Source organism: Polyodon spathula, chromosome 8, assembly GCF_017654505.1.
Source record: "Polyodon spathula isolate WHYD16114869_AA chromosome 8, ASM1765450v1, whole genome shotgun sequence".
Classification (NCBI taxonomy): domain Eukaryota; kingdom Metazoa; phylum Chordata; class Actinopteri; order Acipenseriformes; family Polyodontidae; genus Polyodon; species Polyodon spathula.
Genome location: NC_054541.1, coordinates 15,277,795 through 15,304,253, shown reverse-complemented (window position 1 = coordinate 15,304,253; position 26,459 = coordinate 15,277,795). Strand labels below are relative to the sequence as shown.

Below are 26,459 nucleotides of genomic sequence, written 5' to 3'. Positions count from 1 at the left end.
ACTCGCACAGCCATCTGGCTGGACTGGTTGGTTATAATCGAGCAGATTACGTTTGCAAGTCTCAGAGGGAGAGAGATTTAGAGAGGGAGGGAGAGAGAATGTGTTTTGGACAGAGGATCTGTGCAGATCCTGCAAGCGAACCCGACGTTGCATCGAGCTCTGTGCTCCTAACTTAACTTTGAAGGCAACCTTCCCAAACATTAATGTCTCTGTCGGATAATTTAATACGGATGCTATGGTTACCTTTATTACGGTAAGAAAACATAATTACCACAACTTTTTCTTTCTCTTTCGTTCTTTTTTTTTTTTTAGTACTTTACTGTTTTCATGGGAGCTCATACTGCAATACGTACTGGTTGACTGGTAGAACTACTGTATTCATGTTTTAACATACAGCAAAAAGCAATCACAACGCTTTGATATAAGCAATCAGATTATGTATCGTAGTGGTTTGACTAAATGTTTGTTTGTATGTGAACAGCAGATATGCGACAGAGTTCTGGTTGTAGTTGCAATAGAAAAATAATGATAATTTCAAGTGGTTTGAGCTGCAAAATATAAAGAATGCAAAACTCGATCAGAGAGGCTGCCGCCCAATGGAAAGTTAAAACAGTATAGGCGCAGTTTTACATCCATTTCTGTGGCTTACTGCACACCTAACTCCAGGTAAAACAAACAAACAAACAAACCAAAAAAACCCAAAACAAAACAATGATGAATGTGCTTGCTCGTTTTACATATTGCTTTACGTTCACATATGCTATGCAGTGTTATAATTACATAACCGACTATATATATATATATATATATATATATATATATATATATATATATATATATATATATATATATATATATATATATATATACACACACACACACACGTTACATAATATATGTTACAAAAAATTTTACACACATGTCGTATTTCTTACGGTTATGTAAAATGTGTTACACAACTTTTGGATAACCCCTTTCTTAATTATTAAACATTTTCAAAGTAAATGTACTTATTATAATCTTTTTTCATTTACAGTACTTTTTAGAATTTTTCTTTCTTTGTGTGTGTGTGTGTGTGTGTGTGTGTGTGTGTAGAGGGGGGGGGGGGTGGGGGGTGGCTAGGTAGGTATTTAGGTATTATTATCAATGTGCGGCCAAAATATTTAGTTTGTTGTCGACTTTCACCCTGTGTGGAGTTTTGTGTGACTGGAGTTAGAACTAGTAAATAAAAATATAGTGATAGTCAATGAGAAAGACTTAGGAATGTGTTTGCGCGCATTTAAAGCAACAGAGATACTGTTCAATTTGCTGTGCAGGATTTTGGAGGGACATAGAGCTGCACAACACTGAAAGGCACAGTCCTAGTCCGGGCCTGCAATATGCTACTCTCAAAAGCATGAGATCCCTGGGTAGAAGTCCAGATGTGCTACCGCTCTCTGCTAATACACTGAGAAGCAAATATTTACACATAAACACGATTATCTTCCATCCATTCGACCCTGGGTATTCAGATAATCACTAAAAGATAATCTTATATAATAATCACTAAAAGGCTCATCCATGTAAATCTTTATAGGGAAACCATTTCTAATAAGTTAACATATCAGGAGCTTTTATGGTCAGTATGCTATTTGTGATATATTATCTATTCAGAGATAACCGGGTGTTTAGTAGCCTAAGTACGGGGTCTGAGTGTGGAAAAATGGCAATACAATCGCCACCCCGAGTCTTGCTGTAAATCATTCCAAACGTTTGCACACTACTGTATGTGCTATGGCACAGAAGCCTATAACTACCTCTACTGTTTGTTTTCAAACACACTTTGATAAAGGTCTGATAAACATTACCGAAACGTTGGGAAGCTGGCTCTTGAGAGAACGTGTATAACTGGTAAATGCGTGGCATCGCTGTATGATTAGATGCATTTAAACAGCTTTTTATTTTATTTTATTTTTTGTATGCTAGGACGTCTTTTCAGAAGCATCAGTGAAATATAGTTTCAAAGCCAGAAGGGAAAATGTTAAAACAAGTAATGATTAGAGATGGCAACTTGTTTCTGAACAACAAGGTTTTGATTTAAATGTGTAACTTTATTTATTACTTTATTCTGATTTTCGGTGTTTTATCCCGACTTTTATACTGTCCTTTGAAAAATGAATTGATACCTCTTAAGCCATTCGTTTATCTCAATCACAACTTAGAAAAAGCATTAATAATAAAATTAATTTAAATGTTTTCCCTGTGAATCAACTAAATGGGCTTTTAAATCGTGTCTTACTTTTTCATTTCAAAGCAGAAGCGACCCGTCTTTATTAATGTAAATAGTTACGTATAACAATTGTATTAAAGTGTGTCCAGCATAAAATGTTTTCATTGTAAAGATTAGTCGCTTATTAACGTGTTGAGATTTGCATTTGTGTATTCTGAATAGACAGCCTGCTATATAGAAACACAGCCGCACTCAGATACCTTGATTACACAATCCTGTTTGTTATACAAACGGGTTCCCTGACATCCATTCTGTATTGTGTAGTGCCTCCTGTAAACCATTCGTGAGGGATAGGACAGCAGATCTTTTGAGAGAGTGCTGATGGCAGGTGTTCTGTTGGCAGTTGTGGAGAACAGAAATTAGAGATGCTAAGAAGGAATGGTGATGTACCTGTCCATTGAGTCCTGGTTGCCCACAGTGGCTCTGCACACAGTGTTATGACTTGTACAGCTCGGGTATATTTAAGACCACTATTGCCCAAATTAATTGGGACCAGAGCAGATGTTCTTAAAATATTTTTTTTGTACAATGGTAATTGTAAAATTGGTAATATGGCTTTCCCAATGATGTAATATCCTGAATGTATGTATTATTCTCTTTAACCTTTAAATATGTAGCTGCACTGTAATGCTAAGTACTAGGTTTAGTATTCAGGGTGCTGTTCTGATAACAGTGGTGTTAAGATAATACAGAGAGGTGTTCATGCAATTTAGTTTGAGATAATCCAGGATCACACTTCCGTGTCACTAAGGGTCGTGTTTCTGTACAGGCAATTTCAATGCAAAATCAGCGGTGTAGTGGAGCCGCAGCACTGTTCCGGGAGTATTTTCTATAGGAAGCAGTGGTATAGTCGAGCCAGAACTGAAATAGGCAAGCTGTCTGATTCAATCAACAGTCCTTTTGATGCAATGCAAAGAGCATTAGGAACTTCTTCTATTACAAATTACTTCTTTAAGAAGGCTAAACATGCTGACGAAGACGACAGCAAACAGTGCATCGACTGCGACTGAGGACACAAACAAAAATGAAGCCACCAACACACACACACACACACACACACACACGTAAATAAACTATAGCATCCTGACAAAATGGAGACAGACACTGTGGAAATACTTGTATACATTGGATAAATGCATTACCTATTATCGGTGTTATAAAAAGTTCAGTATATAGATAACATGTGAATTTGTTCATTCTTGTTTACGAATATCAATATTTTAGTGGCGTTTCAGTCCCTTCTGATTTAGGACTACACCACTGCACAAAATGTTATTTTACTTAAAAAAAAGTACACACCACAAGAAAAAGAGAATGTTTCTAGTTTTAAAGGTTGGCTGTTGATCTTTTAAGATGCTCAGTGGAAATAGTCAGTTTCTACAGTCTTATATGGCTACAGACTCCTTTTTCCTGTCCCCCTGTTTTGTTATTCCAGGGGTAGATGTCCTTGAATCAGTAAACTTGAAAACTGCAGCAGCTGGAGGATTTTCTATGAAAATGTGGTTTTAGTATTTATTATTATTTCTGGGCTCAGTTGGCAGGGGCGCTTCCATACCCAAGACTCCTCCTCAAATTAGTGAGGTCTCAAAAGTGCAGACTCCACTCCTGTATGGCCTGGAGACCAGAGTATGGTGCAGATTTCAGTATGTTCCTTGATAAAAGTTTGTTGCTGCCAAATAGTTATGTCTTAACTGTTATGCAAAAGAGGCGGGCTCTTTTGCATTTGTAGTTTTTGAGCTTCCTCATCTCAGAACCCTTAACGGCAGTGTATTACACAACCCTGCCCGTTACACAGGCATACAGCTACAGTTCCATGTTGCAAACAAACAGCAGCATTTATTTGGGTCAAAGTATGAACTGCTTCCCTCGAACTTCATATGTTAAAAAACAGGACTTATCAAGTACTTTTTGCAGTTTTCTATTTAATCCAAGAGCTTAAACTAAGGGAACATGAAGCCACTTTGTGGCTTGGAACTTGGTTTCAGGAAACTAAGTTTCAGGCCACTTCATGGCTCACCAGGGGAGACTTCAGTGTTGATACAATAAAGTTGCCTCAAACTAGGTCTGCCGGTCTCCTGAAACCAGGTTTCAAGCAACTGTTCCTGAAAAAGTATATCTTTGTACCCTTAGCTTAAGAGCTTATAAAAATCCTTTAAAATCAGTCCTTTAAAAAGTCATCCTTAAAACATTGTGTCCTCCTGTTTTCTTTACATTAACTTTACCTTTTCATAACCCGTTTGGCGAGTTAAATGCCAGAAGCACATGTGTATTAAAGGCAGGTTTTAAAAACCTGTACAGTATCTTGTTTGAATATCGTTTGTCATTCATACTAATTATGGAAATAAGAGCTGACTGGTAATAAGTACAGTAATAAGTAATAAGCCTTCTACCTGGCTAAATGGAGCCAAGATGCTTGGTGCTGCCATCTAGTGATACAGGAGGATATGCAATATTGCAAAATTACCTTGGATAATGGCACTTGCTAAATAAATAAATAATCTTCCAAAGATTAATAGAACGATGTACAATTTGGGGTCACCGAGGGTCTCCCCTGGTAATGGCACAGCCATGTGGATGCAGGGTGAGACATACAGTCAGGGGAGCACAGAGGTCCCAGAGTGTCTCCCCCTAGTAAAGGCATAGGGGCCAGTTATACATTTAGGGGATTGCAGGTTCTTGTCCTGGCTGTGTGAAGTTGCAGGTCTTTACTAGAGATTCCACGGGTAACATTGAATTGCGCCAGGGAGGCAGATTTGTCAGGGAGCCGTTCTTCTGACCTGCCCTACTAGACCCTAATTGCCGGAAGCCTCCGACATCTGCAAGACTGGTCTTAATCCTCTGGGGGCCCCTGGCTCCCCTTATCAAAATAAAATATGTTTAAACTGTTTTTCCGTAATTTTCTTGACCTCGCAGTCTATTGTATTGAGCATTTCCAGAGAATTTGCAGTTTGTTTGCCAATATTTGGTCAGGCTTAAACAATGATTTTAAACGTACAAATATGTCAACTGTCTAACAGTATACTTTTATTTTATGAAGTGCTATTAAGTGAGAATTGTATGGTTGATAAATGTGATTGATGTCAAAGTGAGCTTGTTTCCTCTGACTCGTAGGTTGAAAGAAATATAGTATAAACAGGACTGACTGTATCTAATCACAGAACAGAAAAAATGTCAGCATAATGAATGGGTTTCAAAGCCTTGGTTTTTGATTCCAGGTCTGTATATTGTGAACAGGAGCAATGTCCTTCAAACCAAGGTTGTTCTATCCTCTACTTCCCAGAAATTTGAGGGCCATGGTTTATTTGGTCTTTAGAAAAATGACTTAATTAGTTTTAATATCTTTGTGGAAGGGTGGTGGGTAATTCATTGCACACAGGAGACAGATAGATGAACTTGAAACACCGCACAGGTGCCCGGTTTTATTGGGTGTGGGTACTTCCACTTTTTAGCCCGCAGAGGGCGCTGTTGACCATGGTCTGCCTACCAATGATAGTAGACAGAACCACAGTAATACCAAAGGCGGTCCAAAGTTCAAAGTGCAGTTCAAAGAAAAATGGAAAATAAAACACAGTATTAAAACTACAAATAAAAGGTGCTGCACTTAGCAGCGTTACCCCTGTCGTTGCTACCCACACGACCTGGGTCACCGACCTACACTAGTGGCTCCCTCAGCCTACTATAAACAATACTTCGGGGGTCTGCCCAAGGTTTCCCCGCTACTACTATCTTTGTTTTCTTTTCTTTCGTATTTCTCTTTCCGATTTCTTTCTCCCAGCTGTTCTCGGTCCTGGACCAGCGATTCCATGCGCTCAGCATGGCTAAAAGGGCAGACCTGAGGGAACAGCAGAGTGTTATTTTATAGGGCTAACAATTCCCCCAAGACCTGCCTCTCAGCCACTCAAAGAGAGGGAAAGCCACACACCCTCTCTCGCACCTCTTCGTGTCACTGCCATGACCGTCAGACGGGTATTGGACGACTGCTGCCCTCCTCCTGCAGCACCGTGAACACACCAGCAGAGTCAATACAGATCTCCCCCTGTTACAATCCTCCAGATGTGAATGTTTGACAGTGACACTGATTACTTGAAAGCTATCAGGAAACTTCATGCTATGCAGTGCTTAAAAAGCCCTAATATTTTCCTCTCGGTTTCTGGTATGAAGATAATGTTTTTTGTTTTGCTTTCCATGTTCAGCATATTAATATAGCTTCAAATGGCATGTTCCTATATTTTGACAATCTCCCCTATCTTGGTATGGTGTCTGCATTAGAGTGGTTCGTATTGCAATACTGTGGGTTTCTTTTTTAGGAAAACTGAAAAGCAGCTCCTGAACTCCTAGTCAATGCACCTCAGCCCAGATTAAATCAATAATGAGGTCATCGCACTGGGAACCACTCAGCAGAAAAAGACAGCTGGTGTGGTTGAATAGATATACAAACTCCATTGGTTTGAGTGTATTGAAAACAAGACTTGAGAATCTGACTGTTCAAAATGTTCAGTGAAAATATACACACTCCAATCCACGAAGACAACTCAATAGTTTGGCCTCTTCATGCCATATAAAAGTTTACCATGGTAAATTAGCATGGTCATTTTGCAGTTTTTCCATGTTTTTGCTATGCATATATCACACTGTGTTTTGCCATGTTTTATAATAAGCTTTACCATACCTCTCTCTGCTTTACAATGCTTACTTATACTTTAACATCTCTCTGCTTTACCATGCTTTCACTGTACTGTATTACACTTTTGTGACCAGGATGACGGTAGTGGTGAAGTCAGACCCGGAAGAACACAGAAACCAAAACATGTGATGGCGGTGAACCTGAGACGCTATGGCGTCCAGCGTTTTATTAAATAATAATACAAACAAAAAGAGTTAAACAAAACACACAACATTGAAAATAAAGGCACGATGGCCAAACAAACAGACAGACAAAACAGAAAACTTATGTGGACGAACCCAACAAACAAGTACCATGCTGGTTCAGCCAGCACGCTGTAGCAATTGCTATATGATTTTAATTTAACTCTCCTCTCTCTCACCCATTCTCCACTTCCGAACACACAACCCTGAGTGGGTGAAAACATGCAGCTTTTATGCAGCTGTACCAAGACTTGATTGCTGATCAATCATTCAATTGGAGACTCGGTACAACTGCACGTGAATTAATAGAGTGCAATTTCCCATGCTCACATATTATTACATTTTACCTGCATGTGAAGTGCTATGCAATCCTCGTGCCTAAATGCAAACATACATTTTAAACACTCATGCTCGTAACCCATATTTATATCCTGTGTATTTTATACATAAACACCAACATGAACACACTACATACAACATAAAACACTAATAAACATAAAGGGGCGGGACACTCCACCACAACTTTACTATGGGAAACTTTTATAAGTGTTAGTTTATCATGTTTAGTTTTTTAATATGCTTTACTATACCACTGTGGGCTTTATGATGCTTACCTATGCTTTAGCATGCTTTCACTGTGCTTTATTACATGATGTGATGTTTTTACTATGGGAAACTCTACCAAGCTTTCTCTATACTTTATTACACTATACTTTGGGGATCTTTTATAAGGGATCTGTATGTGAAAACATGATATTGAGAGGACCAGAATCTGGATTGAAAGAGGTGCCTGTCTGTGTATCTAAAGTGCATGTGTCACCTCTGTATCATGAGAAGCACAGCTGGAATCTGGTAAGGGCATTTGTTAGCACAGGTTGGGATTGTCAGAAAACTGTGTTTGTGGTACATGCTAAAGATACCCTTATAAAAGTTTACCACAGTATTTCTGCACTGCATTTTTGCATTTCCCATAGTTATATACTGCATTTACTACAGTTTACCCTGGTTTGCCTGGTTTGCAGTGTTTTTTAATATGCGTTACCATATCTTGCTATAATTTACAATGCTTGCCAATGCTTTTACTATACTTTATTATGCAAACTGTGGTGTGTGGTGTAAATAATGTTGCTCTTCCTCTCCCAGCTGTTTGTCTTTACTGTGGGTGTGGGTTTTGAGTTGGCATTGGGCATTAAAGCAGACCTCATTAAAGTTTTAATTTCCTGAGGAGTCAGTCACAGCCCATGCTTCATTCATAAGACTATAATGAAGCTAGTTAAAAAAAGTAGTTACTGTACAAAGCTAATGAAAGAATCCCATGAACCTTTCCTCTCATGCATATCCTACAGCTGTGCGCTTTTGAAAGAAGCACATGTTGCAGCAAACATACTTTTCAATTTTAAGAAGCGATAGCTGGCACCATACTAGGTTAAAGAATGTTCTCCAGTTGCATGCCTGACTTTCAGATCGCCTGTTTCCTTTCCTACTGTAGGTCATCTCTACAGCATTTGTGCATGAAATGCAAAGCATGTCTGTCATTTGGGGAAGCGGCTGGTTGGGTAATAACAAGAAATAAGGTATATGAAAGGGCGGGGCTAACCTAGTTTTCATTTTAATTTTTATGAAAACACGTGTTTGCTATAACCGCATGCATGAAAACTACTTAGCGACTATTAAGTGTATGATAGCTGAGATTTAGGGAATTACTACATAAGCCATAAGCACTTTAAAGAAATGTGCTGGGATTATACTGTAAATATTTCTCTGGGACTAAGATATTATGCAATGAGAAAAGTCAAAACAATGACACCATAATGCAATTTACTGTAGACGCAGAACAGAACACGACATGTTCATTTTATCAGGACATTTTGCAATCCAGTCCTGTCCAGAAACAATGACAAAGGGCATGCTGTGATTGGTAAAGGAGTGCTAACCAAGATTTTAAAAGCCATTTTCTACCTCTTATTGGCAGTTGTAATATAAGCATTGGTCTGTTGCTTATTCTTTTGTGTGTTCATTTTGAAAATGGCAGATATTTCAAAGACCACGCTGTAGAAGTTGCTACTTCTTCCACCGTAGCTGCCATCAGACCATGTCATCTACTTAAAATAAATATTATAATCAACTTTAAAAGTGAAGGTATTAGTGGATTATGGTACCTAAGTAGAGTTTCAAACCCTGATCTTTCACAGTGTTGGCCTGTTTTAGCAAACCTTTCCAAAGCTGAAGAAATATGGAAACATGACAGACTTCTTATGATAATCTGTTCCTAATAACATTTTTAACAATAATAAAATAAACTCCTTCTCGGCAGATGTGAGGTTGAGTCATAACCTACAACACACCACATCACAGCACCTCACCCCACACAACACCACACCACACAACAGCACCTCACCACACCACACCACAGCACAGCACCTCACCCCACACAACACCACACCACACAACAGCACCACACCCCGCACAACACCACACCACAGCATAGCACAGCACCTCACCCCAAACAACACAACACACCACACCACAGCACCTCACGGCACACAACACCACAGCACCTCACCGCACACAACACCACACCACACCACCTCACCCCACACAACACCACACCACACCACCGCACCTCACCCCACACAACACCACAGCACAGCACCTCACCCCACACAACAACACAGCACAGCACCTCACCCCACACAACACCACAGCACAGCACCTCACCCCACACAACACCACACCACACCACACCACCGCACCTCACCCCACACAACACCACAGCACAGCACAGCACCTCACCCCACACAACACCACACCACACCACAGCACAGCACCTCACCCCACACAACACCACAGCACAGCACCTCACCCCACACAACACCACACCACCTCAACCCACACAACACCACACCACACCACCTCACCCCACACAACACCACACCACACCACAGCACCTCACCCCACACAACACCACACCACAGCACCTCACCCCACACAACACCACACACACAGCACACCACAGCACCTCACCCCACACACACACACACACACCACAGCACCTCACCCCACACAACACCACACCACACACACCACAGCACCTCACCCCACACACACACACACACCACACCACAGCACCCCACCCCACACAACACCACACCACAGCACAGCACCTCACCCCACACAACACCACACAGCACAACACACACAACACAACACAACAGCACAGCACACACCCCACCCCACACAACACACAGCACCACACCCCACCCCACACACACACACAGCACAGCACCTCACCCCACACAACACCACACCACAGCACCCCACCCCACACAACACACACACCACACCACACACCTCACCCCACACAACACCACACACACCACAGCACCTCACCCCACACAACACCACACCACACCACAGCACCTCACCCCACACAACACCACACCACAGCACAGCACAGCACCTCACCCCACACAACACAACACACCACACCACAGCACAGCACAGCACACACAACACACACACACACACCACACCACAGCACCTCACCCCACACACAACACACACAGCACAGCACACAGCACCTCACCCCACACAACACACAGCACACCACAGCACCTCACCCCACACACCACACCACAGCACAGCACAGCACAGCACCTCACCCCACACAACAACACAGCACACCACAGCACACACCACACACACACACACACACACACACCACACCACACAACCACACCCCACACAACACCACACCACACACACACACACACACCACAGCACACACACACACACACTCACACCACACCTCACACCACACAACACACACACAGCACACCACACAGCCACACACCACACCACACACAACACACAACACCACAGCACACACACAACACACACACACACACAACACACACCAACACACACACACACACACACAGCACCTCACCCCACACAACACACACACACACACACCACACCACACACAACACCACACCACACACACACACACACTCACACACACACAACACACACACACACAGCACCTCACCCACACAACACACACACACACAACACACACCTCACCTCACCCCACCACAACACCACACCACACACCTCACCCCACACAACACACACCACACCACACCACAGCACCTCACCCACACAACACAACACAACACACAAACACACACACACCACACAACACAACACACACACACACACCACACCACACCACACACACACACCTGACACACACACACACCACACCACACCACACACACACTCACCCCACACAACACCACACCACAGCACACAGCACCTCACACACAACAACACACCACAGCACCTCACCCCACACAACACCACACCACACACAGCACCACACCACACCACACCACACACCCCACACCACACAACACCACACCACAGCACAGCACCTCACCCCACACAACACCACACCACAGCACACCCCACACAACACCACACCACACACACACACAGACACACAACACACACACACCACACCACAGCACCTCACACCACACAACACCACACCACAGCACCTCACCCCACACAACACCACACCACACACAGCACCTCACCCCACACACACCACACACACACACCACACCACAGCACAGCACAGCACCTCACCCCACACAACACCACACCACACCACAGCACCTCACCCCACACAACACCACACCACAGCACACCACACACCACACCACACACACCCCACACCACACACAACACACACACACAGCACCTCACACCCACACACACCACACCACACCACAGCACCTCACACACACAACACACACACACCACAACACAGCACCTCACCCCACACAACACACACCACACCACAGCACACACAACACACACACACACACACACCACACACAGCACCTCACCCCACACAACACCACACACAGCACAGCACAGCACCTCACCCCACACAACACCACACCACACCACACACAACACAACACCACACCACACACCACCTTCACCCCACACACACACCACAGCACACACAGCACCTCACCCCACACAACACACACACAGCACAGCACACACACACAACACCACAGCACACACCTCACCCCACACAAACACACACACACACCACACCACAGCACAGCACAGCACCCTCACCCCACACAACACCACAGCACACCACACCACCCCACCCCACACCACACCACACCACACCACACCACACCCTCACCCCACACAACACCACACCACAGCACAGCACGCACAGCACACCACACAACACCACACCACACCACAACACCTCACCCCACACAACACCACACCACACCACCGCACCTCACCCCACACAACACCACAGCACAGCACAGCACCTCACCCCACACAACACCACAGCACACCACAGCACCTCACCCCACACAACACCACACCACACCACAGCACCGCACCCCTCACCCCACACAACACCACAGCACACCACAGCACCTCACCCCACACAACACCACACCACACACCTAACCCCACACAACACCACACCACAGCACCTCACCCCACACAACAACACAGCACACCACAGCACCTCACCCCACACAACACCACACCACACCACAGCACCCCAGAGTAGTGGTGTGTGTGTGGTGTTGCCGGTGTCGTGGAGTGGGTGTGTACACCACACCACAGCACCTCACCCCACACAACACCACACCACACCACAGCACCTCACCCCACACAACACCACAGCACAGCACCTCACCCCACACAACACCACACCACACCACAGCACCTCACCCCACACAACACCACAGCACACCACAGCACCTCACCCCACACAACACCACACCACACAGCACCTCACCCCACACAACACCACAGCACAGCACCTCACCCCACACAACAGCACAGCACACAGCACCTCACCCCACACAACAGCACAGCACAGCACCTCACCCCACCCACAGCACAACACAGCACAGCACAGCACACACAGCACAGCACCACACCACACCACACCACAGCACAGCACAGCACCTCACCCCACACAACAACACACCACAGCACAGCACAGCACAGCACCTCACCCCACACAACAACACACCACAGCACAGCACCTCACCCCACACAACACCACACCACACAGCACCTCACCCCACACAACACACACACACCACCACAGCATAGCACAGCACCTCACCCCACACAACACCACACCACACCACAGCACAGCACCTCACCCCACACAACACCACACCACACCACAGCACCTCACCCCACACAACACCACACCACACCACAGCATAGCACAGCACCAAACCCACACCACACACAGCACACCACAGCACCTCACCCCACACAACACACACAGCACAGCACAGCACCTCACCCCAAACAACACCACACCACACCACAGCATAGCACAGCACCTCACCCCAAACAACACCACACCACACCACACCACAGCACCTCACCCCAAACAACACCACACCACAGCACAACACCTCACCCTACACAACACCACAGCACCTGCAACACACCGCATCACACCACCCTACCCAACCCCGCACCGTACCGCACCACACCACTTCACAACACAAACAGTCTACTCTGTGAATGAAAATGTCTCTGGCACAATTACTACATGACCTCAGTATTTTCACAGCTCATACTTATAGAAGGAGACCCTTGTTTGGCTAAGAGTGGTCTTTCGGGGAGAGTAGCCCTTTAAAGCCCTTTAAAGCTTTCCTTCTGTTTTCAAAGCTGGACAGTCACTGGACAATTGGGAGTTCATATTTCATACTGTAGTCCCCATGCATATAAGGCATACTGAGTAACTAAGGGGCATTTCCACAAATTAGGCAACTCAGTCAATATTACTAAATCACCCTAATAATACATATGGGGTGTCATTTTTAAGATAATTATCAATAGTTATAGAAGATATGGCTTATTCATGGAATAAGTCAATGGTTTTAACACACATACACGAAACTTAATGGACCATATGATAATGATAATTGTGATTTTGAACTGCACTGTGATTTACTGAAAGGATTCTCCTGTTAAAAAACACTTGTAAGTAATTTTGTTAACATGTTCATTAAAATGAATTTTGTTAAAAGTTATATTTGAATATTTATACAGCGCTATTTCAGACGTGAACATCCATTACCAATACATGTATGCCCGACACTTACCTCTGCTGTAGTGTATTGATAAGGCTGTGATATAAGTACTATACATAGTACAGTACATACATTTGAATAATTTGCACTGGGGTTTGAGATCTTTCCTCTGTCTAAGTCACTGCAGAAAAAACAATAACAAATTCTCTAGGTTTTCTGTTCTGTATCACACTGTTATTGGATTGTTATTGTTGTGTTGCCTGTTTGACAACGTGGGCAATAATCCTGACACTACTAGAGCAGACATTTTGAAAAGAGCTTTGAAACAGACTTTACAGTTATAAGTGGAAAAGGTTGTCAGGACAATGAAAAGAAAAATGACAGGTACGTTATTTAAACAGTTGTAGCAACACCTGGGGACGGGTAACGTTAGATTTTTCAGAACCCTTCTACTTACTCTTTAACACCTTCTTTAATTCTCTCCCACTGTTTGAAAGAAACACAACATCTGTTAATTTAACAGAATTAGAACCAAGCAATAATTAAGATCATGATGTAGCTGCAGAATATGGCCTCTCTGTGGAAGACTACGAATTCCACAGGAACCTGCAAATAACGAGATTTCCGAGGAATTCCGTTATCCGCAGATTTGGATGGCCTCTACTAATGGCCTTCCAAGTGAATTGCTGCAGGAACTGGAATTGCACACACAGTGCTACATTCTGCTGCAGGTGAGCAGCTCAATGCATAGGTCAAATGTCAAGGGTCACAGGGACCCTTTCAAACACAGGATGAATTACTTCAGAACTCAGAGGAAGTGCATGAGATACTTGCATTCCTGTGGTATGCAGTTGGAATTCATTATGAATATGCAGCCATGATTTAAAAGTGTTACCCCTTTTGATATTAAGTTTTGCGGTTGTTTCTCTCAGTGCGGCCATAGAAAGGACAGATGAGGCTACGAGGAGACGGGGTGAATGGAACTTGATGAAACTGCACATGCATTGTGTCTAATTCAATCATGGTGCAGGTTTCATCCAAGACTATAAATACACATTTAGCAGCTGACTGGTTGAGGATTATATATATAATATATATATATATATTATATATATATATATATATTATATATAATATATATATATATATATATATACACACACACACACACACATATAGTACTGTGCAAAAGTTTTAGGCAGGTGTGAAAAAATGTTGTAAAGTAAGAATGCTTTCAAAAATAGACATGTTAATAGATTATATTTATCAATTAACTAAATGCAAAGTGAGTGAACAGAAGAAAAATCTAAATCAAATCCATATTTGGTGTGACCACACGTTGCCTTCAAAACAGCATCAATTCTTCTAGGTACACTTGCAAAAAGTCAGGGATTTTGTAGGCATATAGTCAGGTGTATGATTAAGCAATTATACCAAACAGGCGCTAATGATCATCAATTCAATATGTAGGTTGAAATACCATCATTAACTGAAACAGAAACAGCTGTGTAGGAGGAATAAAACTGGGTGAGGAACAGCCAAACTCAGCTAACAAGGTGAGATTGCTGAAGACAGTTTACTGTCAAAAGTCATACATACTGCATCAGCAAGGTTTCTCCCAGGCAGAAATTTCAAGACAGACAGGGGTTTCCAGATGTGCTGTCCAAGCTCTTTTGAAGAAGCACAAAGAAGCGGGCAACGTTGAGGACCGTAGACGCAGTGGTTGGCCAAGGAAACTTACTGCAGCAATCTGAATATGTCCAGCAATGCCATCAGCTCAGAATTGGCAGAAAACAATGGGACCCTGGTACATCCATCTACTGTCCGGAGAAGTCTGGTCAGAAGTGGCCTTCATGGAAGACTTGCGGCCAAAAAGCCACACCTCCGACGTGGAAACAAGGCCAAGCAACTCAACTATGCACGAAAACACAGGAACTGGGGTGCAGAAAAATGGCAGCAGGTGTTCTGGACTGATGAGTCAAAATTTGAAATATTTGGCTGTAGCAGAAGGCAGTTTGTTCACTGAAGGGTTGGAGAGTGGTACACGAATGAATGTCTGCAGGCAACAATGAAGCATGGTAGAGGTTCCTTGCAAGTCTGGGGCTGCATTTCTGCAAATGGAGTTGGGGATTTTGTCTGAATTAATGGTCTCCTCAATCATCATCGAGTCTATCTGGGATTTCATGAAGAGAGAAAAACAACTGAGGCATTTTGTTAATTGATAAATATAAACTATTAACATGTCTATTTTTGAAAGCATTCTTACTTTACAGCATTTTTTCACACCTGCAAAAAACTTTTGCACAGTACTGTGTGTGTATATATATATATATATATATATATATATATATATATATATATATATATATATATATATATATATATATATTGTCTGGGACTTAACTACGAAATCTTTACTTACCGATAGACTTGTATTCTTGTATTATTTTCAAACCCTTGTTCTCTTTACGGTAAGAAGGGTGTGGTAAGTAATTTTCGTATCTTAGATCTACAGAATCTAGTCTTTTTTTAATGTTCCCAGTGTTTTAGATCTTACTACTTCACCTGGTAAGCTATTCCATGCATTTATAACTCTCTTGGATAAAGCTGTCTGCCAAATAAATAAATAAATATATTATTATTATTATTATTATATATTATTATTATTATTATTATTATTATTATTATAATAATAATAATAATAATAATAATAATAATATAATAATAATAATAATAATAATAATAATAATTGCTTCTGTCATCTGTTCTAAACTTACTTTTACTCAGCTTCCATTTGCCCTCTTGTTCTCTCTGTGCTGAATTTGAAATTTAAATCAGTGCCTTGGGTTAACTTTATCTGGGCCATTTATGTTTATAAAGACTTCAATCAAGTTCTTTCTTTCCCTTCTTTTTTCTAGGCTGAAGAGATGGAATTATTTTAACCTGTCCTCATAGCTCCTGTCATTAGTCCTGGGCTCAGTCTAGTTGTCATTCTCTGTACCTTCTTGTGGCAAAGTGCCCCGCCCCTGGGGTATTTAATTGGTTGTATTGCATGTAGTGTGTTAATGTTGGTGTGTAGTCATTGGTACACGGGATATAAATGGGTCTGTGTAACGCGAGTGGTTTAAAATGTATATTTGTATTTAGGCACAAGGATTGCACAACACTTCAAGTGCAGGTAAAAAGTAATACTATGTGAGCACAGGGAATTGCATTTTATTAATTCACATGCAGTTGTACCGAGACTCCAGTTGAATGATTGATTAGCAATCAAGTCTCGGTACAGCTGCATAAAAGCAGCATGTTTTCACTCACTCAGGGTTGTGTGTTCAGGGCGAAGGAATGGGAGAGAGATGGCGAGAAAAAGTAAGTAATTGCTACGTCATGCTGGAGGGCCAGCATGGTACTTGTTTGTTTAGTGTTCCTGCTCTGTTTGTTAGAGTCTGTTTGTTTTGTTTGTCTATTTATTTTGGCTCAAGTGTCGTGTTCTGTTTTGTTCAGCATTTTTATTTTGTCTTTGTTCATTTATTAAATGCTGAGTGCCAGCAAGCTCTCAGCTTCACCAAAATTCCTCGTCTCTGTCCTGTGAGTTATTGTTCTGGGTCTGACGTCACCACTCGGCCAGCCTTGTGACACTTCTCCAGTGCAATGATGTCTTTTTTGTAGTGAGGTGACCAGAACTGCACACAGTATTCTAGGTGGGGTGTAACTAGGGCACTGTATAATCTTAGCATCACCTCTCCTGACTTGCATTCCACACTTTTCACAATATAACCTAACATTCTATTTGTCTTTTTAATTGGTTCACCACATTGGAGAGATAATTTTAACGATGACTCCACTATAACTCTGAGATCCTTTTCAAAGTCCTTGTCCCCTATTTCCATCCTGTTCGTTTTGTACTTATAACCTGGATTATTTTACCCAATATGCAATCTGTGCTCTTGAGCATTGTATTCAACTCCAGATGTAGAAATGTATATGCATGCCATCAATCTTCTATGTTGACGTATTTCATTTGCAATAATAGCAAGCAAGTTATACCAACATAAAATAACAGTAACCAAGTAATACTGCAAAGAAACTGCTCCAAAATGTATAATTACTATATATACACATTAAGATCGCTGTGGTTTGCTCCTGTATCCTTCTCAATGCGCTCACAGATGAAAGGATGAAAGGGATGTTTGCACGAAATGCGATTGGATAAAAATGTCACCAGACCCCCCCCCCCCAACCCCAATCTGCAAAACAAACGTTCCACAGTAAAAAAAAAAAAAAAACAACCTATAGAGCAAATATGTACGTCAGAAGATCAAAGGACAACTCATGGTCTAGATTTGTCTGGTTTGACGTAACAGTAAATTAATTTTCCCGTTTAGCTGGTTCCCAGATTAAACCGATTCATTGTCCCGTTCTGTTGTTTGAAGTTTGCAAACACCATTTTAAAAATGAAGAAATAAATAATAAATTGGCCTGGTTGTTTGTTTGTTATTTTATGGGGCGTACACTTTGTCCTCGAGGGTAGCACTGAAACAGGCTCGCCCTTTTCCACGCAATCCTCTCTATTTGATGAGTAGTATGTCGCCTTTAGCCATTTGGTTGAGCGTTGAGCCCTTATGTGCAAGCTTCTGATGAAAGACCTAAGCAGCAGGCATTAGGAAGCAAAGAGATCTCGTCTTACTCCAAAATATTCAAACTTGTTTCCATCCATTCACTGAAGTGGAAGTCAACCTATTTTTCTCTTGAAACGGTAAGCACATATTACATTTTTTTTATGCTATTTTCCTGCAAAATTGGCAAACACTCTGTAATATTTTTCTCTTGTGCACCCTCAGGACTAGTCCATGAAGAACGCAGAGAAATTGAAACACGCAGGTTATTTATGAGGTGTGCACTGGAAATGTTCCAAGTTACCTTACATCTCTGTTATAGACATAGTAACTCTACCTCTGCACCAATATCAAATGATGTGCCTACTTTTAAAATCCTTAAATTGAGAAAGGCCTTTGTATGTGAGGCACCTCATCTTGTGTATCCATTGCAGAAAAGCAGCCTCTTCACAATACCTTTAAATCACTCCGGAAAATGGACTATGCACAGTACTTTAGAATTGTCCTGTGTTTATGCTTTTATTGTGTATTCCTTTTAAGAATGCTTAAGTGTTTTTGTCCTGTTTGAATGATTTGTCAATTGATGATTTTGCTGTTGAGTTTATAATGTTATTATGCTACCTTCTCTTGCCAGAACCCCTTGAAATGAGACCTATATCTAGGGTTTTATCTTGGTTAAATAAAGACATTAGAATTTGAAATTTGTAGGTAAAGAAGAGATTGGATTCTTAAAAAAAAAAACTTCTGGGAGTTGGTGTCCCATGACTTTTTAATGAAAGTTTATCACTGAAAATGTTGCAGTTTTCCCATGCTTTTCCTGGGGTTATACTTTACCATAGTTTACCCTGGCTTGAAGTGTTTTTGATATATTTTACCGTCCCCCTCTGTGCTTCACAATGCTTCGCTATGCTTTACCATCCCTCTTTGTGCTTTACAGTGCTTCCCTATTTTTATCATCGTTCTCTGTGCTTTATAATGCTTCCCTATGCTTTACCATCCCTCTCTGTGCTTTACAATGCTTACCTATGTTTTCAATGTGCTTTATTACACTTTGAACCAATATTTCAAATTGCTTAAACCACACCTCGTTTACTTCCTGTCTTTCTGCTAGTTTCACATGTGCAATTTAGTTGTACTTCCTAGGCCACTGCGCTAATTCCCCATAGCATTACAACTGTTATCATTTGTTTTCTTCCTATTTCAAATGGGAAAGCTACACTTGCCAGAGGTTTGAGTTAAAAAGCCTCACTGTCCCAAAGTGTCCCAGTGAACATGCAGTCAGATGGTAATCCTTCCTCTAATCCACAAAGACAACTCAATAGATTGGTGCGTTCGTCCTTTATAAATGTTTACCATTGTAAATTTGCATGGTAATTTTGTAGTTTTCCAATGTATTTTCCTATGTGTTTTACTCTGTATATATCGTAGTTCATTATGGTTTGATTTTTAATATGCTTTACACACCACTCTGAGCTTTACGATGCTTACTAATGCTTTGCCATGCTTTCACTGTGCTTTATTACCCTTTGCAATGCTTTTTCTGTGGGAAACTTTACCATGCTTTCACTATGCTTTATTACATTTTGCTGTGATTTTTACTATGGGGATTTTTGATAAGGGATCTGTATGGGTTATCTGATAGGGATCTTTCACAGACCCTGATTGGCCTTCATTTTGGTCTACCTTACATAAGGTAATGACTGTAGTCAGTCCAAGATTAGTGCTAATCGGAATCTGTGAAACCCTCTGATCCTAATGACAGGCTTAAGACTGATTAACAGCAGGTGTCAAAAGAGGAATTAGCAGCACTTCATGATTATAGGGTTTGGAATTCTAGAAGTGTACCTCCTAACATTCTTTATTTTTATTTTCAGATCTTACAGGTGAATCTAGTGATGTCCATCCTGCTGTATGTGATGTTTCTTGCTTACCTCTATGGCCTCCATGCTACGTCAATGGATAAAAGGAAACTGCAGAAAGACCCGGTAAATTCCCTGATCATCAAGCTCCTCCAAGCAGACATAATGAAAAACAAACAGCAGCCGTCAGAGGACGTTTTTGACAAATACCAAGACACGCAGCAAGAGGGCGACATTCCGGAGGATGCAGGTTTTTTCGAAAGGAAAACGTCAGCCTACCAGCCGGTCTATAGCATTGATGCAGAGTTATTGAGACAGCATAAGCGGTATAATTCACCGCGGGTGCTTCTGAGCGAACGGCCGCCACTACAGCCACCACCTCTATATTTAATCGACAATTACGTGGGGGATTCTGAAATGAGGAATAAAACGAGGAAAAAGCGCTATGCGGAGCAGAAGAGCTACCGAGGGGAGTATTCTGTGTGCGACAGCGAAAGCGTGTGGGTCACAGACAAGTCCACGGCGATAGATATCAGAGGACATCAAGTGACCGTTCTAGGAGTTATCAAAACTGGCGGCTCGGACGTCAAGCAATACTTTTATGAAACCAAATGCAGGGCAGCCAACCCACTCAAAAGCGGCTGCCGAGGAATCGACGACAAACACTGGAATTCACAATGCAAAACCTCACAGACCTTCGTCAGAGCGCTGACCACGGAGAAAAGCACTATGGGGTGGAGGTGGATACGAATCGACACATCATGCGGGTGCGCACTTTCCAGGAAAATCAGGAGAACATAACTACACACATAACTTTCTTTTTGGATTGTAAATATAAATTATTCTGTTTTAACTTATATGAAATGCATGTAGTGTATTATTATTATTATTATTATTATTATTATTATTATTATTATTATTATTATTATTAATAATAATGTGGATATATTTGTGTTATTTATTAAATAAACTTTGGTCAGAGAGTAAGGGATATTCCAACCCACCCAGATAAAATCTTAAGGAGAGATGACGTGCCTTCAAGCTTAATGGTCAGTTTAGATTCCCTTTTTTATTGCGCAGAATTTGGTGAAGTTTTCTCAGTCATGTAAATCAGTATTTTTCTTCAGTATTGTGTCTATTTAATAATATAGTCCTGTTAGCTACTTACTTATAGTTATTTTCCAAAATCTTTATCTCGAAGGCCAAACTATACAGGGGATATTAAGAGTGTTAGGATACAGGATACTGTCCTCTATTACAGTGTCCATTTTAGGAAATCCTCAGGCATCACCCTTAATGAAATCAAGTATCAGGCATTCCCCACTTAAATCTCATGTATCAATACCTTCCTCTATCACTGCTCCTCAAATCAATCGTTAGACTTCACCCCTCCTCGAGTCAATTGTCACTCCTCCTCGAGTCAATCATCAGGCGTCAGGTATCATTCCTCCTCGAGTCAATCGGGGAGGGTGAGGGGTTGGACGTTGTTGTCTGAATCACCCAATCATACAAGAGCAAAAACACTTTCAGTGCATCCATTCGACGACACAGATGTCAGTGTTATGTAGAAATGAAATGATTGATTGATAATCCATCATTAATCATTTTAGATTTAATAAAGTGTGTGTTTGTGTAGGGACTGGGTAAACCCGGAACAGCGAAACTCACAATAAAACTTAAGTTTCCTATAATAACAAAATCATGTCTTCATATTTTCTTTTTTATATTTTGAATTCTAAAAAAAAAAAAAAAGTGGTTTACACATCAAATGTAACAGAAGACAATGTAAATTACACATATAAACCAGGTCTTGCATTATTGAATGGTTCCAAGGATTTTGCCCCAGCACATTACTTCTAATTCCCAAAACAATTGCTCCTTGAAGTGTCCCCTATTAAACTGCAGTAGTTTTGTCCTGGGCAATACTTCCTGAAAGCAGGATTTTGAAATCAAACATTCTATAGATACGCTGTATTATTACATTAGCTATTACCGTTCCAAAGCATTTGTCCCAGGTAAACACACACTTTATTAAATCAAAAAATGATTAATGACGGAGTAATCCTGGGGACCCACTGTGTCTGCTGGTTTTCATTCCAACTGAGCACTCAATTACTTAACTGGACCCTTCATTGAAATAATAATTTGCTTAATAAGACCTTTTTAATTGTTTTCAGCTCATAAACAGTTGCAGATTTCAAGTCAGCTCTGACATTTTATAAGTAATGTGAACTCTGAATCTCTGAATCTTTACTTCAGGAGTTATTTAAAGAAGGATTGGAAAAGTCGTTTTAAATTGATTCAAATACATATCCATACGCATTAACGCTTTCTGGATGGCTGCTAAAGAAACGAGCAGTGGTTTAAAACACTGTCAAGAATATCTAATCTTCTTTTAATCCATCTTCACATTTCTTTAAATAACTTGTGAGTTAATGCTTTGAAGATCTGGGCCCCTAGTCACAAGTCCATGGGACGTGTCCATCCAAACACCAACAAACCCCCCGGTGATGGAAAACTCCCATTGCATAATAAGTATCTGGTAATCTCTTAATAATACGTCACAGCCTGTTAAGATCCAATAAGTGCGGAACAGAACCCATGTCTAGATGTCACTCCACTTACATACTGTGCAGCATAGTTAAAAACAGACAACACTTTTTCTGTTTAACAGCAGTTGCTGCGTGCATTTTTCCTGTATGTGATTTCTAATGAATGAATGCTGGGTGTCACTTATTTTAACAGAAATCCTTTACATCTTCTGCACTTCCTGTGAGTTCTGAAGTCATTCCTTTTAATTCACGTGGATTTAATCACCCGTATTCATTCCACGTTCCTTTGTAGTAAACGATGTTGATCACATGTATAAGGCCTGTATTCATGCATGAATGAACACTCCTCACAATCCCCTGGTGGGAGTCAGAGGATATGAATTAGTGAAGAATATACACTATTTAGAAACATGGGAAAGGGGAACCTAAAGGTTTTTAAATCACATTGAATTAACAGGAGGCTGCATTCAAAATGAATGACTTCAGAACTCCGAGGAAGTGCAGAAGATATTCAAGTGGTATTCCTGTGGGATTCAGCAAGGATTCATTAGGATTTTGCGGCCGCTATTTTAAAGTGTTACCATTATAACATTAAGAGACACCCTTTACACCACGTATTAACTAAACTACCAGGATAGGCAACAAGCCCAGCTGTGGCTCAATCAGCTCGCAGTAAAACCATTTCTTATCACTACAGCCAAATATCATACAGTCACATTTTTGTCTACATATTACGGACAGATGTTCTCTTATAAACCCATGCTGAAATTGTCAACTGAGTAAGCTGTATAATTTCCTTAAAGTACAACATGGCTTAAAATTGAATTAATAGTTTTTTATACCTTGCAAGTGGTGATTTAGCAGGAAGAGTTCCATTTAGTTCCAATATAGCTTGGTGTCCCTATAGTTTGAGGGTAGGTAACTGTCCTGGAGGGCCATTCCATTCCAGTTTTAATGGATATAATCAAATGATTAATTACTTAAGGAACTGACCAGGAGTTTCATTGGTGCAATTTTAAAGGCCAAAGCTGCCTTCTCCCAGCTAAATCTAGCTTACAGGATGTAAACAAACTTAAGGCTTGCTTACACAGGAAGTATGACAAAATGGATAACACTCTGTGTTAACCAGGCTTGCAATTATTACTAGAGATTATACTTCTTGTAAGAGATTACCAGATACATATTACCAAAGCCTCAAGCCTCAACTTTAACCTTTTCAACATTTACAAGGGATTTCTAGACAAGTGAGATTGACATATTATTATTATCTGCCAACTTCTTTTGATTATTGCCCACAGAATATAATGGAGTGAAGAAACTGCTTTGTTAACAGAGACCAAGGAATTATATATTTTGGGGATAATTCAACATCTTTCTATGTATAACATATATTGTATAATGTTACACATGTGTATAACATTTCTGTCTGTCCAATGAAATGTGTACAGTAGCACTCAATCTCAGCTTGCTCCAGTATCCACCTGCCTATTTGCTGGTTCCATTTGTGGTCTACAACACAATGGCCAAAGCTGGTATGTATCTGTCACATTTTTGCATCATTCCCATTAATACATTTGTACACCTACCGCTAATATTCTGCTGATGATAATCTGACAGCCCTGTCTTATTGTACCACACGATTGGTGGACAGAGTCCCAATTCTTGATCTCGGTCTGCTGCCAGTGGAAACAAGCTGGACCTAACTTGTATATGGAAAGGAGACATATAGGTCTTCGATATGTTTTTTCAGTTATTAAACTACCTTGATTGAAATGTGCACATTTCAGTGATAAAGCGCAATGGGTGTAAATAGCATTACAGTAAAACATACATTTTGCTAGTCCCATCATACCAGCGCATAAAAAAATGTACAGGGCTTGAACACAAAATTAAAAACACCTGCAATATTTAACACACACTTTCGTGCAGATTGGTTGCAAGTTACATGTGTGGTATTCTGCGTTGCATAAAAATGGCATATCCCTGTTCCACTTGGACAGCAAATCAGTAGAGGGGTGAGAGGGGCGCTTGATTGGCAGGTGCTTCCAAACATAAGAGGAATCGTCTCAAAACAGTGACTCTTTCATCCTGGAGAACACTACACCTTTAGCAGATTTCCACCCCTAATCCATCTACCCTGAAGGAACTAAAGACTGATAACATGTGAGGTATGGTCCAAAACAATTTAAACAGCTTGTAGACTCATCACGTCAAAACAGTGCTGCTCAGTCTGCCCAGGTTAACCCCACATCCTACAGACACTGTTAAGGTGTGTGTTTCTAATTTTACATCCAATCAAATTGTACATAAATTCAGGTATGTGTTAGTGTTGTGCTTTATGGATATGTGTATGTGAAGAGGAGTGGTAGACAAGCTTGAACATTTTTTTTAAATACAGTATAAGGGTTACTTGTCAAACATGCCAAGAAATTGAAAGTGGCCAAACAGGCTTTCAACATATGGTGTCCCAGCTACCATTTAGTACTGCATTTCAGATCCACAATGTTAGATCCTGAAGTTGCTCTGTTTATTGTACACTGTGGGGCAGCTGCAATATGTCCATCACCAAAAACTATCGTGATACTTGCTGTAAATTGGCTCGGTGGTGTAACGCTGTAGGTTGGTCTCACCCCCAAACAGTGGGCATTAGTTTAATCCAAATCACAACAAACAAACTGTTGGAGAGAGAAACCAGCCCTGGATTCATGTATAATTATAGCGGTACCATAGAAACTATAATGTACTACAATGGCGCAGCCATAAACTTTGATTTATTTTAGGCCAAAGGACAGAATGGCTCTCATTATTTTCTATTGCAGATATGTCCAAGAGAGATAAGGGAGCTCTGTATGTCACATCACCAACAATTACAGCAAGTATTGACTGTTACCACCACATGTGTAACCCTTGACTAATTGGGTGAAATTATGTCAATTGTACCGCTTGTAAATTTGCGCAGTAGTTTTGCAGTGTTTTCTGAAAACTAAAATACTTTGACTTACCATAGGTTTACCCATGTGCTTTATCATACTGAGCTGTGATCCGGCTTTTTTCTTTACCATGCTTTCACACAGCTTTATTATACAGGGTGATGAGAAAGTAAGTTTGCCATATCATTGATGCAGTAAGCCTGCTTTCTATTCACTCTGTACTTGGTTATGCAATTACCATGACACACT

The 26,459-nt window shown here is 41.2% G+C and overlaps 1 protein-coding gene across 2 annotated transcripts; it reads left to right on the top strand.

The window, feature by feature from the left end:
• On the top strand, nt 1–21,585 carry LOC121319504 (neurotrophin-3-like). Of its 2 annotated transcripts, none has more exons than XM_041256991.1 (2): nt 1–253; nt 20,744–21,585. In XM_041256991.1, exons 1-2 carry the CDS (start codon nt 236–238, stop codon nt 21,527–21,529), a joined length of 804 nt encoding a protein of 267 aa, XP_041112925.1. In that variant the 5' UTR covers nt 1–235; the 3' UTR covers nt 21,530–21,585. The 2 variants fall into 2 exon arrangements, with proteins under 2 accessions (XP_041112925.1, XP_041112926.1); XM_041256992.1 differs by lacking the exon at nt 1–253 and adding an exon at nt 18,865–19,009.
• Nucleotides 21,586–26,459: the final 4,874 nt, after the last annotated feature.